Source organism: Carassius gibelio, chromosome A21 (genome assembly GCF_023724105.1).
Source record: "Carassius gibelio isolate Cgi1373 ecotype wild population from Czech Republic chromosome A21, carGib1.2-hapl.c, whole genome shotgun sequence".
NCBI classification, from domain to species: Eukaryota; Metazoa; Chordata; class Actinopteri; order Cypriniformes; family Cyprinidae; genus Carassius; species Carassius gibelio.
In genome coordinates this window covers 22,228,592-22,245,128 of record NC_068391.1, presented here as the reverse complement: position 1 = coordinate 22,245,128, position 16,537 = coordinate 22,228,592, and the positions used below count along the sequence as shown (strand labels likewise).

The 16,537-nt window shown below is 38.8% G+C and overlaps 1 protein-coding gene across 8 annotated transcripts in view; it reads right to left on the bottom strand.

Moving 5' to 3' along the window:
* Window positions 1–845: 845 nt before the first annotated feature.
* Window positions 846–16,537, bottom strand: part of LOC127941425 (drebrin) — a 76,303-nt gene continuing 60,611 nt past the window's right edge. For 4 of the 8 annotated variants that reach the window (XM_052536439.1, XM_052536440.1, XM_052536441.1 and 1 more), the window contains exons 10-15: window positions 16,361–16,475; window positions 14,566–14,670; window positions 9,361–9,468; window positions 7,705–8,159; window positions 7,200–7,305; window positions 846–1,854 (exon numbers count right to left, since the gene is read on the bottom strand). In XM_052536439.1, the coding sequence (XP_052392399.1) occupies window positions 1,802–1,854; window positions 7,200–7,305; window positions 7,705–8,159; window positions 9,361–9,468; window positions 14,566–14,670; window positions 16,361–16,475 (942 nt within the window). In that variant the 3' untranslated portion in view covers window positions 846–1,801. The remainder of the gene's footprint in view (window positions 1,855–7,199; window positions 7,306–7,704; window positions 8,160–9,360; window positions 9,469–14,565; window positions 14,671–16,360; window positions 16,476–16,537) is intronic. The other 4 variants (XM_052536444.1, XM_052536445.1, XM_052536442.1 and 1 more) reach the window with 3 other exon arrangements.

Below are 16,537 nucleotides of genomic sequence, written 5' to 3'. Positions count from 1 at the left end.
CTCTGGGATATTAGTTTGTTTTAACTGAGAGGGAGTGTCAGCCACATTAAACAAATTAACAGCTTAAGTCATTTGTGGATTAATGCTAATTGGAGACACAAACCGTTTCAAACTATTCAGTTAAATTTGGTGAACTGGTTCAAGAAGATCCGGTTACATCGAGTGATTCCTTCGTGAACCGGATATCACTAAGCTGTAGGGTTTTGATCGCGATCACAACAGACCCGAGTAAATCTAAAATATCTTAAAATAAAAATGTCTTTACAAATTTCTGGACATGCTATGGTCACATACTGTGAAGGAATTCTAGGATTTTTTTTAAACTAGCAACAACCTAAAAAAGATTATAAGGTCATAATAATATTATATTTCAATAATAGGGGTTACCGTGGCTTGAAATCTGCAATTAGAAATTATTTCCTTCCCTTGGATTATAAATCTATTTTAAAAGGTTCAAAATTACATCCACAAAAATATTTAGGTCGAAACGATACTCTACGCAAGTACATGAACACAAATGCTTTTATTTCACTAATCGCAGTTTGCTAGAATGTGTTAAAAGTATGCAATTCATAACAAGATGCTAAGCATTGCATTCTCAGCAGTGCCAATCGGGCGCTATAGCTACCATTAGCATTAACCAACTTTTGTAAGACAAAAATGTCATAATGGAGTTACAGTTTGAGTCTTTGTAAGCAAGTTAGATAACTGCCTATGTTTATAGTGAAATACTTGAATAATATTAAATTTGAAAGTATTTATTTTGGCTTCTCAAAGGTTTACTTCCCCCAAAAAGGAAAATTCTGTTGTCATTTATTCACCCTCATATCATTCCAAAAACTCACTTTATTCTGCCAAAAACAAAATGATTTTATTTATCATCTTTAACTAGTGTTCTTGGAACAACACATTAAGGCTGCTACTAATATCTACTGTACAGCAGGACTTCACATTTGTATTTGCATCACCATTTTCATACTTACGTAGAGTATGTTTCAGGCCTGAGCCTTTCCAATAATAATACACACACTCACTACAGAATATATATATATATATATATAACAATTCCCAATGGAGTCCACTAGAACTGTTATTGCCTAAATTTCTCAACAAATCAAAGATCTATTGCAGTTTTTCCAACAAAAAACTGCTGTTTATGTACACTGTCTCATATGTAGCCAAAATATACATATGCCACCTGGAGCTAAAGTCCTAAAAGGCTGTAAAACTTACACGTCATACTCAAAATAATTGGCACAACACAACATTTTTCATAACCACATATAAACCCCCTTCCAATTGCTAAGTACAATTCACTTAACTGAAGCTAAAATCAAGTTCTGACATGCCTTTGCTTCTATGAAGGTGAGGGTTCGACCATCCCTGATCGATTGAGTCATCAAAGCATAACACTCAAACACATGATTCAACTAACCAACTAAGATTATAGGGAGTTGTTTTGATAAAGGATATAGAAACTAAAACAGAATGGTCTAATTTGCTACTACACACACCTGTTAGGCACAGGGATCGATACAACACAGGTGAGCGCTAGAGACACACTGTGCTATACTCTGCATAGAAAAAAAAAGATCAAAATAAATAATAAACACACACATACATGAACCAAGAGCAGTCATCCCCACTGGCATCTTTAACAATAACCTGAGTCCTTTTCTTCTGTGGCTAACATTGTTTTTGTTGTTGTTTTTTTATCTAAAATATTTTGATGCAAGACTTCTGAAACTGTTGTAAAATAAGTTTTACATAGAGGTGTCGCCTCTTTTTCCCTCAGTCACTCCTATTCATCATCTTCCATCACAGGGTCTGTATCCCAGCATGTAATGTCGATTTCTGTGGCAGACAATAAGACAAACATGTTATATAAGGATCTTTTCTGAGGCAAAGGAGTGATGTAACAAGAAGAAATTATTTTCTTTGTTCTTCTTGTTTATTATTCTTATTGTTATTTAATTATAATGAGATATACCTGCAAGAAAGGAAAAGTTCCTTCAAAATATTTTTTTTGTCATTATTCACCCTTCGGACATTTCAAAAAACATAAGATTTTTTTTTTCTTTTGTGGTGAATATTTGAAGAATATCTCAGCCACTCTTTTCTTAGGTTGTCAATCAGTGTCATTTTACTATCACTGAGATATGGTTCCCATTCGGTCACTTTCAATGTCACATCTATGACAAACAAATTTGGAAATTTTGCTAGAGAGACCAATCTACCCGAAGTGTAAATTGGCATGTGATGATTGCATTCAGTTGCCGTTGATCGCAGTGCGAGTATAAATAGGAAGCAGATGCACCACATACTCAACTTTTCCCTGAGGAACTGAGCAGTGTTATTGTTTTGCTCCTGCCAAGCCTTCGTTTGAATGAACAAGTCAGCGTGCTCAAAGGACCTTTTCTGTGTGGGTGGTACGGCACTATAGCAGGTTGGTCGACCTTCGTAGAGTGGGTGCAAACTACAGGCTGCACAAGCCCCCTGTAGTGTTGCAGCAGCCATCTCTCCTGTGTTCATCAGCGGGTGAACCGGAGCTCTTTGGGAAGGAAGATTCAGCTGTGCAGCCACCCTCCGGGATGGCAGCAGGGCCTGAATCAGATCCAGAGATGACTGATATGCTTTCCCATGAAGTTAGGGCTCAGGTGGAAACCTCCACCGCACCCTGAGCCCTCTAGGATTCTCAGGGTGGTCTGCACTGGTTCTTAGTGCCCCACTCTGGTGCCATTCTTCCTGGAGGTTCATGAGGAGCTCACCAGGTCTTGGATGGTAATTTGTACTACCAGAAATCGGCCCTCATCACCCTCGATGGTGAAGCAGCCAAAGGGCATATGGAGATCTCCCTGGTGGAGTGGTCGTCAGCGATGCAGTTGCCCTGGCCTGTATGCAGTCATCTGGTCTGACTGGTAGTGCTTATGCAGCCTGTGGAGAGGCTGCCTCCGCCTTACATGCCATTGTGTTACTGCAGGTCCACCAGGCACAGTCACTGAAGAACCTGCATGAGGGTGGTCATGATCTGGGAGCTATGAAAGAACTCTGACCCACAAATGACCTCACGAGGTCACGGTGTATTCTCTGGGTCATGCAATGTCCATGCTTGTGGTCTCAGAATGTCATCTCCGGCTGTGTCTGGCTGACATGAGGGACACAGACAAAGTTCAGTTCTTTTATGCCCCTGTGTCCCTAACCAGCCTCTTCAGCGACACAGTCGAGAGTCACTTTGTGCCATTCACATCCCGGGCCAGTACACCAATGCAGCTGACAGGCTGTCATGAGCTGCGCTTCCTGAAGAGTGGAGAGACTCCATCCCTGGATGGTCCAGCTGATTTGGAGTTGTTTCGGAGTCGCTCAAGTAGACCCGTTTCCTCTCCAGGAATAACAGGTCCCCTATTGAGCTTTCTCGCACAGTCACTGTGCAAAGTCACGGAGGATGAAGAGCAGCTCCTCATGACAGCCCCTTCCTGGCAGATTCCACTGAGGAAGTATCTACTGACTCAGAGATGGGACACCTACATCCAGACCTCTGGAAACTTCATATCTGGTCCCTGGATGGGACGCAGAGGTTCTAGGTGACCTACCCCAAGAGATAGTGGTCACCATCTCTTCAGGCGCAATAACCTTTTATGAGACACGCTTACAGCTTGAAGTGGAACCTGTTTGTCAAGTGGTGTTCCTCTCATTGAGAGGACCCCTGAAGATGTCCGATCAGAGTCATGCTCTCCTTCTTGCCAAAAGGGTTGAAGCAAAGGCTATCTCTCTCCTCCCTTAAATATTACGTCACTGCTATTTCTGTCAACCATGACCCCGTGCAGGGAAGCATGACCTGTTAATCAGGTTCCTTAGGGGGACAAGAAGGTTTAACCCTCCCCTACCTCCCTCTATACCTTCTTGGGACCTGTCTCTGGTGCTTGAAGCACTACAGCGCGTCCCATTTGAGTCTTTGCAATCAGTTGAGTTGAAGTTTCTTTCAAAGAAGATTCTGCTTCTGATTCCATTGGCCTCCATCAAGAGGGTGGGTTTTTAGAGTTTGGGCCGGCTGACTACCAGGTAATCCTGAGGGCACAGCCCGGCTATGTGCCCAAGGTTCGTACTACTCCCTTCAGGGATCAGGTAGTGAACCTGCAAGCACTGCCCCCGGAGGAGGCAGACCCAGCCCTTGCTTTGCTTTTTCCAGTCCGCGCTTTAAGGTTGTACGTGGACAGGACACAAAGCTTTAGGAGTTCAGAACAGCCCTTTGTTTGTTATGGAGTCTGATAGAAGAGGAATGCCATCTCAAAGCAAAGAATGGCTAACTGGATAGTGGATGCCATCACCCTGGCTTATCAGTCACAAGGTGTGCCCTTCCCATTCAGGATGAGAGCTCACCCTACTAGAAGTGTTGCATTCTCCTGGGTGCCTTCTGACAGACATTTGAAGAGCTGCAGACTGGGCAACCCCCAACATGTTAACTAGATTATATAGCCTTCGTGTCGAATCGGTATCCTCCTTTGTTCACACCTCAATTGGGTAGAACCACGAGAGGCCTCGGTTTAGTGTCGGCTTGCTAAAACCACTCCAGAGAAACCGTACTGTAGAAGCTGTTGAGCTTTTCCATCCCCTCGGTAGCCAGACGTGGTGGAACATCCGGCGCCAATACCTAACGCGATAATTTCATGAGAACCAGTAGAGGGCTGGGTTCCATATGTAGATACCTAAATGGATCCCTTATGTGTAAAGTAAACGTTATAGTCTCAGAGCCCATGTTTCCCCAGCAGACTATTTCCCAAGAGGGTTACAATCACCTCTAATCCTTCCATATGCACCTAAACGGTTGTTCATATTTGTAAGTATTTCCGAAACCTCGTTTGGGGAGGTGTTGGGCTTTTTCCCAGTGTTGTCCAATCTCACTGAGTGGGTATAGCTACGACAACAGTGACTGGCCTTCTTGCTGTGAGCCCTGGCCTACACCAAAAACGGGTGCTGAAGGCTCACACAGGACAATGGAAGGGCCAGCATCCATGGCTCTTTGGTAGGGATTCCCAATTCATCTGTCACTGACGTGACGTCGAAAGTGACCAAATGAAAGGGAACGTCTCGGTTATTTATTGTAACCCTCGTTCCCTGAAGGAGGACCCTTGTTCGCTGAATGGCCATGTCCCTGGCTCGGCTTTTAAGTTACAACCTGAGTATGCGTGCATCTGCTGCCTATTTATATTCATGCTGCGATCAGCTTTAGCTGGATGCAATCATCGCATGCCAATGTGCATTGGCTTGTTTGGTTTACACTCAAAGTAGATTGGTCTCTCTAGTGAGATTCCCAATTTGTCGGTCACTGACGTGATGTCTGCGCTCCCTTCTTCAGACAATATGTATCGGAGAAGTTTTCAATAATAGTTTAATTAGTTGTTTTTTTCCCATATTCATTTGAATTTGTTAAAGTTTTGTCATTGTTTTGTTTTTTGCCACCTTTTTTGTGCCATAGCTTAAACGTAACAAAAGTTATGGCTGGCTGAAGTTAGGTGATAATTATGATTTTCTGGAATAGAATTTTGAGAAAAACAGGTTTAAAGTGAGATGGGTTTCACTTTCACTTCTACTTAATGATCGCTGTCTGTCATGAGTGCTATACTACAAACCCGATTCCGAAAAAGTTGGGACACTGCACAAATTGTGAATAAAAACAGAATGCAATGATGTGCAAGTCTCAAAAAAGTTTTTGTTTACTACTGTGTGGCATCCCCTCTTCTTTTTATAACAGTCTGCAAATGTCTGGGGACTGAGGAGACAAGTTGTTCAAGTTTAGGAATAGAAATGTTGTCCCATTCTTGTCTAATACAGGCTTCTAGTTGCTCAACTGTCTTAGGTCTTCTTTGTCGCATCTTCCTTTTTATGATGTGCCAAATGTTTTCTAAGGGTGAAAGACTGGACTGGACTGCAGGCTAGCCATTTCAGTACGAAGATCCTTCTTCTACGCAGCCATGATGTTGTAATTGATGCAGTATATGGTCTGGAATTGTCAAATTGGAAAATGCAAGGTCTTCCCTGAAAGAGACGATGTCTGGATGGGAGCATATGTTGTTCTATAACTTGGATATACTTTTCAGCATTGATGGGGCCTTTCCAGATGTGTAAGCTGCCCATGCCACACACACTCATGCAACCTCATACCATCAGAGATGCAGGCTTCTGAACTGAGCACTGATAACAACTTGGTTTGTCCTTGTCCTCTTTAGTCCGGATGACATGGCGTCCCAGTTTTCCAAAAAGAACTTCAAATTTTGAATCGTCTGACCACAGAGCAGTTTTCCACTTTGCCACAGTCCATTTTCAATTAGCCTTGGCCCAGAGAAAATGCCTGCGCTTCTGGATCATGTTTATAAATGGCTTCTTTTTTGACCTATAGAGTTTTAGCCGGCAACGGCGAATGGCACGGTGGATTGTGTTCAATGAAAATGTTTTCTGGAAGTATTCCTGAGTCCATGTTGGTATTTTCATTACAGTTGCATTCCTGTATGTGATGCAGTGCCGTCTAAGGGTCCGAAGATCACAGGCATCAAGTATGGTTTTATATATATATATATATATATATATATATATATATATATATATATATATATATATGTATGTATATGTACTTTTTTACATTGATCTGATTTTCATTTTCATTCAGTTTTACTCAAACTGAAATAAAAAATGAATAAAAACTAGATATATAGTTTATATAAAATAGATATATAGACAAAAAAAATGAAAATGGCAAAAACACAATTAAAAATTAAAACCATAAAATATAAAAAAATAAATAAAAAAAATGAATACAAAACTATAAAACATTAGTATCTCAATGATACTAAATACTAAAATAACATTTTGATAATCAATAGAACGTAAGTTGTGAACTAAAAATTATTAGCTACTCAAAAAAATGAAAGAACACTTCACTATGTCTCACCCAATCTTAAGGTTTTTTTTTTTTTAATGATATGCATCAAAACAGGAACAAGAATTGTGTTTGAATCAGCTTTAAAAATCATTTTAGTTTTTTTTTTTTTATTATTATTATAGTTGTTGTTTTTTTATATGTCTATATGGCTTTTATTCATTTTTATTTAAATGTTAGTTATTTTTGTAAATTAAGAATTGTGTTCAAATTATTTCATGTTATTTCAGTTAATTATTTAATGTGCTTCAACCTGCTGTGATCTCACCTGGTGGTTTGTTATAAAAAACTGGTGTTGGGTTGACTTTTGCAGTGCAGTCATCTGACTGGGCAAAGTCCTCCTCCTGTGACTGGCTAAAGTAGCCTTCACTTGCCTGCATAAACACAAATATATTTGTAAACATATAAAGCATAGGTCTCAAACTCAATTCCTGGAAGGCCACAACTCTGCACAGTTTTGCTCCAACCCTAATCAAACACACCTGATCCAGCTAATCAAGGTCTTCAGGATTACTAGAAACTTCCAAGCAGGTGTGATTTGGAGCTGGTTGGAGCTAAACTCTGCAGAGCTGTGGCCCTCCAGGAATTGAGTTTGAGACCACTGATATAAAGCTTCATGCATCTTGAATTTGTCATGTGTCAAAAAAGCAAATGCTGCCATCTAGTGGCAAAATAAATAAGATTAGTAAAAAAAACAAAAAAAAAAAAACATGCAGGACAATGAGAGGAAAGGCAACATTGCATTGGTCATTTTAAAAGTACGTTCTGCTGACCTGGGTCCCTTCTTTAAGAAGCGTGTCTCCATTGGTCAACAGTAGCTGTCCTTCATCCAGATCCTGGCTGTCAGAGCCGGAAACATGCTGCAGGGCCTGCTGGTAACTCAGGGTCATCTGGTGGGGTCCGGCCACATTCACCAGGCTAGATGGGTGGTCTTCTGTGCCAGTGCAGTAGGGGGCGTCAGGCACCTCATCAAAGCTCAGGAGTGGCTGTGGGAGAGCAGGGGAGGAGCTGGCAAGATGAGGCTCCAGGGTGTCCTCCATCAGGTCCATAATGTGGCTGGGGGCCTGGGAGGAGGCTGTAGCTGGTGCTGGGCCTCTGTCCCACAAGTCTAGAAGGCTGTCATCTTTGCTGGATAATGGAGCTGTGCTGCTGGGCTGGGGGGAAACACTTGAAGAGGTCTTGGCGAAGCCAGATTCCTGCACTGAAGTCGGCTTGGGAGTGTCAAAGGCTGGAGGAAGGAAAAAGGAAATGTAAGAAATAGAATACAGAATAATATAACGTTCATTACATTCATGTTTTTTGGTTACATTTTTAAATGTATTTTGCAAGAATGATGGTTCTGTGCTGTATTAAATCATCACATATCACATCCCATATGTAAAATACCCCAAAATCTCTCAACTCAATCCTTCCCTCCCACCACCAACTGTCCAAAGTGGCATTCCTATTTATGCTAATGACTTCATCATCTTCAGTAAAACATGACAAAGACATGAAATTCAAATTTATGTCAAATGTTCTCAAATTCACAAATTTGACAAAGAACAGAACAGATGTGAGGCTATATATCTGAAATGCTTTAGCATATTCAGACCAAACTTGGTTTGTATTTTTTATAACTTCTGAACAGTCTGGCCAAAAATCCCCAGGGTTGGGTTTTTAGATTCTGAGTAGCAGACCGAATCGAACGTTCCCCAATTTTCCACTGATATGGCCTGATGGTACATTTGGAAGTTTGAAATTTAAAATAAATCCTAAAATCTTTTGATTAGTTTTGCCTATTGCCATTAGTTTCAGTGGTTTAAATATGTTATTTGGATCATGCTGAGAACACTGACCAGTTATGCCATAATTGTCCATTTAGATTTTCTTTGAAAACCTATTTTTTCAAACTCCTCCTAGACTGTCATTGTCACATTACACTGACCAAAGCATCACCTGGTCAAAAAACATAAACCATTAAATCATATTACCTGTGATTCTATTTATGATTTTTCAGCCATTTTGACTAAAATCATCTTAAATCGTCTTTAATTACTTATGGTTTCAGTTGTTCTGATGCTCCCTGCCATGCTTGGCTCTTCATTTTGCCCCTGTTGTGCTTAGCCCTTTCATTGCTGCTTGTAGCTATTACTATTTGTTTTATTATTACTATTATTGTGTTATATTTTTTCATTATTATTATTATTTATTTATTTTTTTTTTGAGAGAGAGAGAGAGATAGATAACTGTCAATGCCAAGATAAGCAGGGGGTGTAAGATCAGGAAATGCCAAGTAAAATTCAAACTCATGTTGCCTAGATAAGCATAATGAGCCAACCACTAGGCCACAGCTCCGACACATTGTAATCATGATCGAGATAATATGACTCTAAATGAATATCATAAAGAAAAGAGTCAAAAGACTTCCCTTGTTTTTGAGGCCTTACCTAATTCCTTTCGAATTAAGTCCTCTTTGTCCTCCTGAATCGCTATTTTGGGGATGGGAGTACATCCAGTTGTCATGCTGCGCTCAAGGATTCCTTCAGCAGAGTCATCTGAGACATCAAAGAGAAGGTAAACGTTTAATGTGGGCTCAAGTAAATCTTAAGTAACTCATACCAACCAAAATATCAATCACAACACAGATGACAACGTTTACAAATAGTCTGAAAGGATTGCTAACAATACCAAACAAAAGCAAGCAATGTTTTGTCTGTCAAAGCGTGCATCATCCTCATTGGCGTTGTCAATGACGGTGACATTAAAACACAGACATGCCAGCATGACTGTGAAGACAAAACACATTGTGCAGTGCAGAAAATTAGTTCACAAATTTACAAATGCATGTCGTTTTTGAACATACACACACTCTTGAAAATGTCAGCAAAAGAAAGATGTTTTATTAATAGAAAATATTTTATACACTCAAAACAGCACTAAAGCATGTATAATCTTCTGCATCCACCAATATGTCATGATATTATGAAATGATGCATACAGAAACACTAAAAGTTGACCTCTTAATATCATTGCAAGCTAAAGCAAGCTGACAGGTTAAAAAAATATATATTCAATTAATTGACTTTAAAGTGGCAGGTGGTCAATATAATACAAGATGTAATCATACAGCCAAGATCTAAGATCTATTAGTCTTGTTTATGCAATTTCCAGAGGATATCTAAATAATTATGACACACCAACCCACTGGAAAGAACAACCACAATCAAGATCACTTTAACATCTCAATTGTTTCTCCTGGACAATAATATTTAACAGAGAGCTTTTTAATTCTTACAATTTCAAAAATATTCTCAAACTTCTGTATCACAAATCATGCTCAGATTTGCAGAAATTAAGAGGTCTGCAAGCAAAAGTCAGAGATTTCTATTAAAAAGTTATCAAATTAATTCAAAAACAAATCTGAGCTAATTTGTAATTTGCTTATCGACATTCTTAAAACCCAATTAAGTTTCCTGAGCTCAGAAATTTTCCACTTGAATTCACTCATAACACAACAAAACTCTGAGATGCAAAGTTCAGAGATAGCCACTTTAAAATGATACAGCTGAGAGAAGACCTCACACGACATAACAAACACTATCATTGAAACGACAAAAAACATTATAAAAACTGATTTCAGGAAAACAGTTGCACAGGCACAAAACTGAAAAATAAAACCCACTGTATCACTCTAGATAAACTTTAGATGTTGGGTCTTAGCAAAAACACAATGTTTAGTCCTCATAAAACACACCGATAACTGCTTGTGCCATTTGTCCTTGGGTTGCTATTTAATTTTACTTTCAAACACACCACAAGTTCAGCTCCACAAAGATCATGCATGACACCATAGTCACACAAAGTCTACGGAATGCAAGCCCAAGGACTTGGAGACCACAATCACATGCGGTGCAATGTGGAATACACTCACGGGTTAACAGGTTGGAAGGAAGAGCAAAAAGGACAGTCGGTTATCCATCAGAAAGAGCATGGGAGGAGAGAAAGGGGGACATGGGGGAGTAACATTTTTGAGATTCAATCAGATCTCCCTTACCAAAAGAATCACTTTGTCTCAGACCTTTAAACATCCATGGCATAGCTTATAACACATACACAATGTTTCCTGTGCAAAATACAAAGTCAACGGACAACAAGTATATGACACATATACAGACTGTGGACCGAGAAATGGACTGTGAAACTGAGAAGGCCGTAGTCTAGTTAGCTAGTACTGAAGGTTACTTGAGATCATGGGACATACAGAAGGGGACTTGAGATTAAACATACATTTTATCCTGTAAGAGTTGAGCAATTGACCATATTGTCATAAAAATTGGATCTGTCTTCATCAGGATGCTCTAAATCTGCTCCGTACTGCTCTCTTTCAGTTAACACAGCTGTCCTTCAAATTTATTAATTCACAGAAAAAAATAATTCTGTCATTATTTACTCACCTGCATGACTCAATGTCATTCCAGAATCAGAAGACTTTATTTTTTCCGTGGAACACTAAAGGAGATGAGTCAATGCGATGCAGTATAGGAAAGATAATTTTTTTTTAAATGTACTTGTATTCATATTGGTTTTGTATGCTTTCAACAAATTTTTATACCATTTTGTACCAACAAAATTTTTATATAAAGTAGTTATTGTGTAAATGCATGTTATAGATCTTTTTTGACCTCGTAATTTTTTATCAAAATGTCATAACTTGACCCTTCTGATGAAATGACTTCTCTCTAAAGAACCAAGTCCCAACTTGATGTTTATACTTCTTTTTCAATACATCATTACACTTGAATGTATATCACAATACAGAGGAAAAGATCTGTTGCCATGTCTGCTGCTAGACTGCAACTAAAAATGTCATGTGGCATAGCTATCAAGTAGGGGTGGCACGGTTCGCTGAAAGAAAAAAAAAACAACATTTGGTTCACCACACACGGTTCGGCACGCGCAGGGACCGCGGTTCAACTTAAATCTGACAAAGCATCTGTAATATGGGTTCAGATAATATGTGTTTCTGTTGATGGATGCGTGCTTACCTGCGCCTCATAACGCACACAAATATTAAGCTCTCTCTTAAGTATTGTGTTTAAATGGACAAATTCAGACAAAAAATATGTCAAAATTCCTGTCTTGATAAGTGACCTATAGCAGACATAGCTGGCTGAACGTAGGTCTACTGTATCAGTGCATTCTCTTAAAGTGACAGTCTTAATCGAACAGCAACGACAAAGATATCACTCACTGCTCTTGATTAAAAAGCTTTTGTAACTTTAATAAAGAATAATCTTTAATTTATACAGTCTAATATGCCATGCTGTTTTACATTTTGATTACTTTATTCAATTTCTGTAGCTAAAAACTTATGCTAGATCTACCTAAAAAAAAAAAAAAAAAAAAAAAAACTTAAAATCACTGTTTATTGTTTGTACCTTTACTCTATTGTATTTATTTGTGCTGTTGCTTATAGTTGGATAGAATATTCTTTTTTTATTATTAGAAAGTATAGTTTTTCCATAAACATATCACAAACCCACTGTACCGAAACCGTGATTCTAAAACCGTGAAACAAACCGAACCGTGAAAAAGTTGAACCGTTTTACCCCTACTATCAAGTGATAATCTTCCTTACACTTTTAATATTTAATATTTTTAGTATTTAGGGGTCATCTCTATGATGATGTTTTTATTTTTTATCTCCATCCCCGAATGTTGGGTTGCACTACATGATTTTGTTGGTCACAGTAGTAATTAAAAGTTTTTCAAAAAAAAAATTTAAATGCATATTTTTTTTTAATTCCTAGAAGGTAATTAGATTAAAGATTATGATATATTAGATTAATTATAAAATTAAAGATTGTGATAAACTATCTAATCCCATGTTTCTTTGTCTTTTAGGGTGCATCACAGGCACTTTCATTAAAGGGTTAGTTCACCCAAATATTAAAATTATGTCATTAATGACTCACCTTCATGGCGTTCCAAACCCGTAAGACCCCGTTCATCTTCAGAACACAGTTTAAGATATTTTAGATTTAGTCCGAGACAGCCGTGGCGCTTCCATTGGGCCCGGTGGGCCTGGGCCCACCCCTTTTGGCCTAGGCCTATGAGTAGTGAGTGAGTTTCATTCTAGCGGTTCATCCAATAAGCAGCCCGAGGAAAGCTTTAAGTGAAGCCTCTCAGCCAATTGGCAGCTTCTTCCCAACGTGTGGACTCTGCATCATCACCAGAAAGTGATCCAATGAAATGAATGACGTTGGGGGACACAGACAGTTTTGCTAATATGAAACGTAAAACAAAACGCAGCTTATTTATTTTTTAAATCAGCATTGCCATTTTGAATTTATAAGAAACAGTTAAATCATTTTAAATCATTTTTCTGCTGTTTGTGTTAAGCAGCTGTGTCAGATTCAATGCTGCTGTTATTTCATGTTCTTAAGTTCTTCTTGTCATTTTGAATTTATAAGAAACCATTAAATAATTATGGACAGTTCCCTGCCCGCCGTGTTGGGTAAATGAAGTTAACTTACTGCCAACAAATAAGGTGTATTTCTTTGTCCGCTTCAGCACTGAGTTGAGGACAGCGATTCAAGTTGCTGTCCTCAGTGCTGCAGAAAAGCACTGGGAGCTTATTTTAACTGGCCCATCCAGTTTTCTGGAGGCCCACCTTACAATAAAAATCCTAGCGCTGCTAGTGGTCCAAGAGCTTTCTGTCCCTTCATTGAAACTGTGTGTACGGTATACTGACCATGTCCAGAAAGGTAATAAAAACATCACCAAAGTAGTCCATGTGACATCAGAGGGTCAGTTAGAATTTGTTGAAGCATTGAAAATACATTTTGGTCCAAAAATAACAAAGATTACGACTTTATTCAGCATCGTCTACTCTTCCGGGTCTGTTGTGAGTACGACTGCTGTAACTGTTGATGTACAACACTGCTGACATGTTTTCTGGTGTGTCCAATAACAAAGATAACACGTCAACAGCGTCATTCGTCAGCAGCGCCACTGCAGTGTTGTGAACACGCTCACTACAGACCTGGAAGACCAACATGTAATTTCGATGCTTCAACAAATTTTAACTGACCCTCTGATGTCACATGGACTACTTTGATGATGTTTTTATTACCTTTCTGGACATGGACAGTATACCGTACATACATTTTCAATGGAGGGACAGAAAGCTCTCGGACTCAATCTAAAATATCTTAAACTGTGTTCTGAAGATGAACGGAGGTCTTACGGGTTTGGAACGACATGAGGGTGAGTCATTAATGACATAATTTTAATATTTGGGTGAACCAACCCTTTAAGGGAAAAAAGCAGTTTGGACATTCTGTCAATCAGCTCTATTAGTGTTCCACAGAAGAAACTCATACAGGTTTGGAGTGACATGACGGTGAGTAAATGGTGGCAGATGCTTAATTTCAAGGTGAACTATCCCTTTAATACTAGCACATACTGACACTGGAAGACCAGGGTGTATCCGGTAAAGTGCAGCAACAGTGAATAAAAAAGCACAGTGTTGCTGACGAAGCCAAAAGATAAATGATAATTCAGTGAGGAGCAAGGCTAAAGGCTAAGCTATTGGCGTTGTGATCCTATGCTGATGCAGTATCCCTCAGCAAGATCTGTCCAGTACCTACCAGGTGGACTTGGCTGCCGCCGTGAATGGGGCAGAGTGCGAGAAGTGGGCGGGCTGCAATTGGATGGACTGTGCTGCTGCCTCAAGAATGGACTGTCCAAGCGGCCTGGTAAACGGGAGACAGGACCATCGTGTGGGACACGAGGACACCCACGCACAAACATATAGTGACGTACACAGGTGTGACAGAGGAAGACCAGACAAGATAGACAGGAAGAAAGAAATCCAGGGATAGAGGGATATAGAGAGGCACAAGTTCAACACAGAAGCAATGATGGATGTGCGGCAGTTGGGTGGAGGTTAAATAAGATCCAGGATCATCAGAAGGACAGATGGAATGGACAGATGATCGAAAAGGAAATCAAACAGATGTGTTGACAACCAAAAGGATAGAGTGATCAGAAAAAAAAAGAGAATTGACCAAGAAATGGAGAGGAAATAGTGAGGTAGAAGGAGAGAGGTTAGAAAACAGTTGTTAGTGTGATGGTTTCACACCCTCTGAGCATAAATCAGTAGTTGTTTCTGTGTCTGTTCCCTTCAGCAACAGATGGTAGTGAGGAGTTTGACATTCACTCCAACACTGAAAATGTTATGATCTTAAATAAACAATGAAATGACACAATAATCCAGTAATAATATTGCATTGTTCAGCAGGACCATGAAGTCTTTTGGAAAATGGCACCAATACAATTTTTTTTTTCTTTTTTTTCTTTTTTTTTCTTTTTTTACAATAAAGTAATCTTCAGCATCTCGGCTGAAAAAAAAAAAAAACCAACATAAACTATGCTAAGGTGGATTGCTGGCTTAAGATGGTCAAATTGCAGTCCTCTTTTGAAATTTCCAGATGCTTTTTACAGCAGGTGTTGAACTCAACTTCCAGTTGGTACATTTGAACATTATGTGGAAAAACTAGGCTATTTGGAACAAAATATTATCTTCTCAACTAGTCACATTAGTAAGAAATAATAAAAAACATCAATTAGCAAGCTGTATTAACAAATTGCCTCCAATAGAGTTTGCAGGTTGATAGCATGTTGCTAAGCTGTGCAATACACTATTAAGCACCAATACATTAGTACACAGAAATGTTTGTTTTTTAATTATTATTATTATTATTATTATTATTTTTATTATTTAGATTGTACATTTGCTTTAATCAAAATGACCAGCCGGAGGTGGTTTAAGCTGATTTTGTTGGTTTAATTGGTCTTTTAGCCTAGTCAAACTGGTTTAGCTTAGATGCTGGCCACAATGTAGCATCTTAGTTCATCAAATTAACTATCAGCATGTAATTATTATATTTGAATAATCTATCTATCTATATAAACTGTATATCCATCAACCATTATTCAAACTGGTTATCCTCTGTAGGTTGTAAGCCTATATTTAAATTTTAAATTTTTAAAAAAGTCAAATATACTGTACACTTTGTTTGATATTTTGTTATACAGTTTAAAACATTCTCACATTTATAACTGTGGCTTACAATAATTGTTGGGAGTATTTGAAGTTTAGATCCTCTTTAACCTTTGTTTTCTATATAAATACATAACTATATATCTATCTACTTTACTTAATTTAACTATGACCCAAACAAATCTGTTGTCATGATTCAGAGTACATATTTCACTACATTCTTAGACAGATGGTCTCTCCTTAGCTGTGTTGTTTAATTCACATTGTTAAATGACAGTTTGAGAGACAAGTTAAAAGCAAGAAGCAGGACAAACAAAGGCTTAGGATTTAGCATCTATGCCTTCCTCCTCCTCTTCTCTACCCTTTAACTATGATCTTACCGGTCCTGTGCGTGGTGACTGGTGAGATGTCCACGCTGTTGGCTATTGCCCTCTCTCTCTGCTTGAAGAATTCACGTGGGTTACTGGGCCTTTGGGCAATGATGGCTGCTGCTTCCTATAAACATATTAACATGGGAAAACGAGATAAAACATAATATATATATATATATATATTAG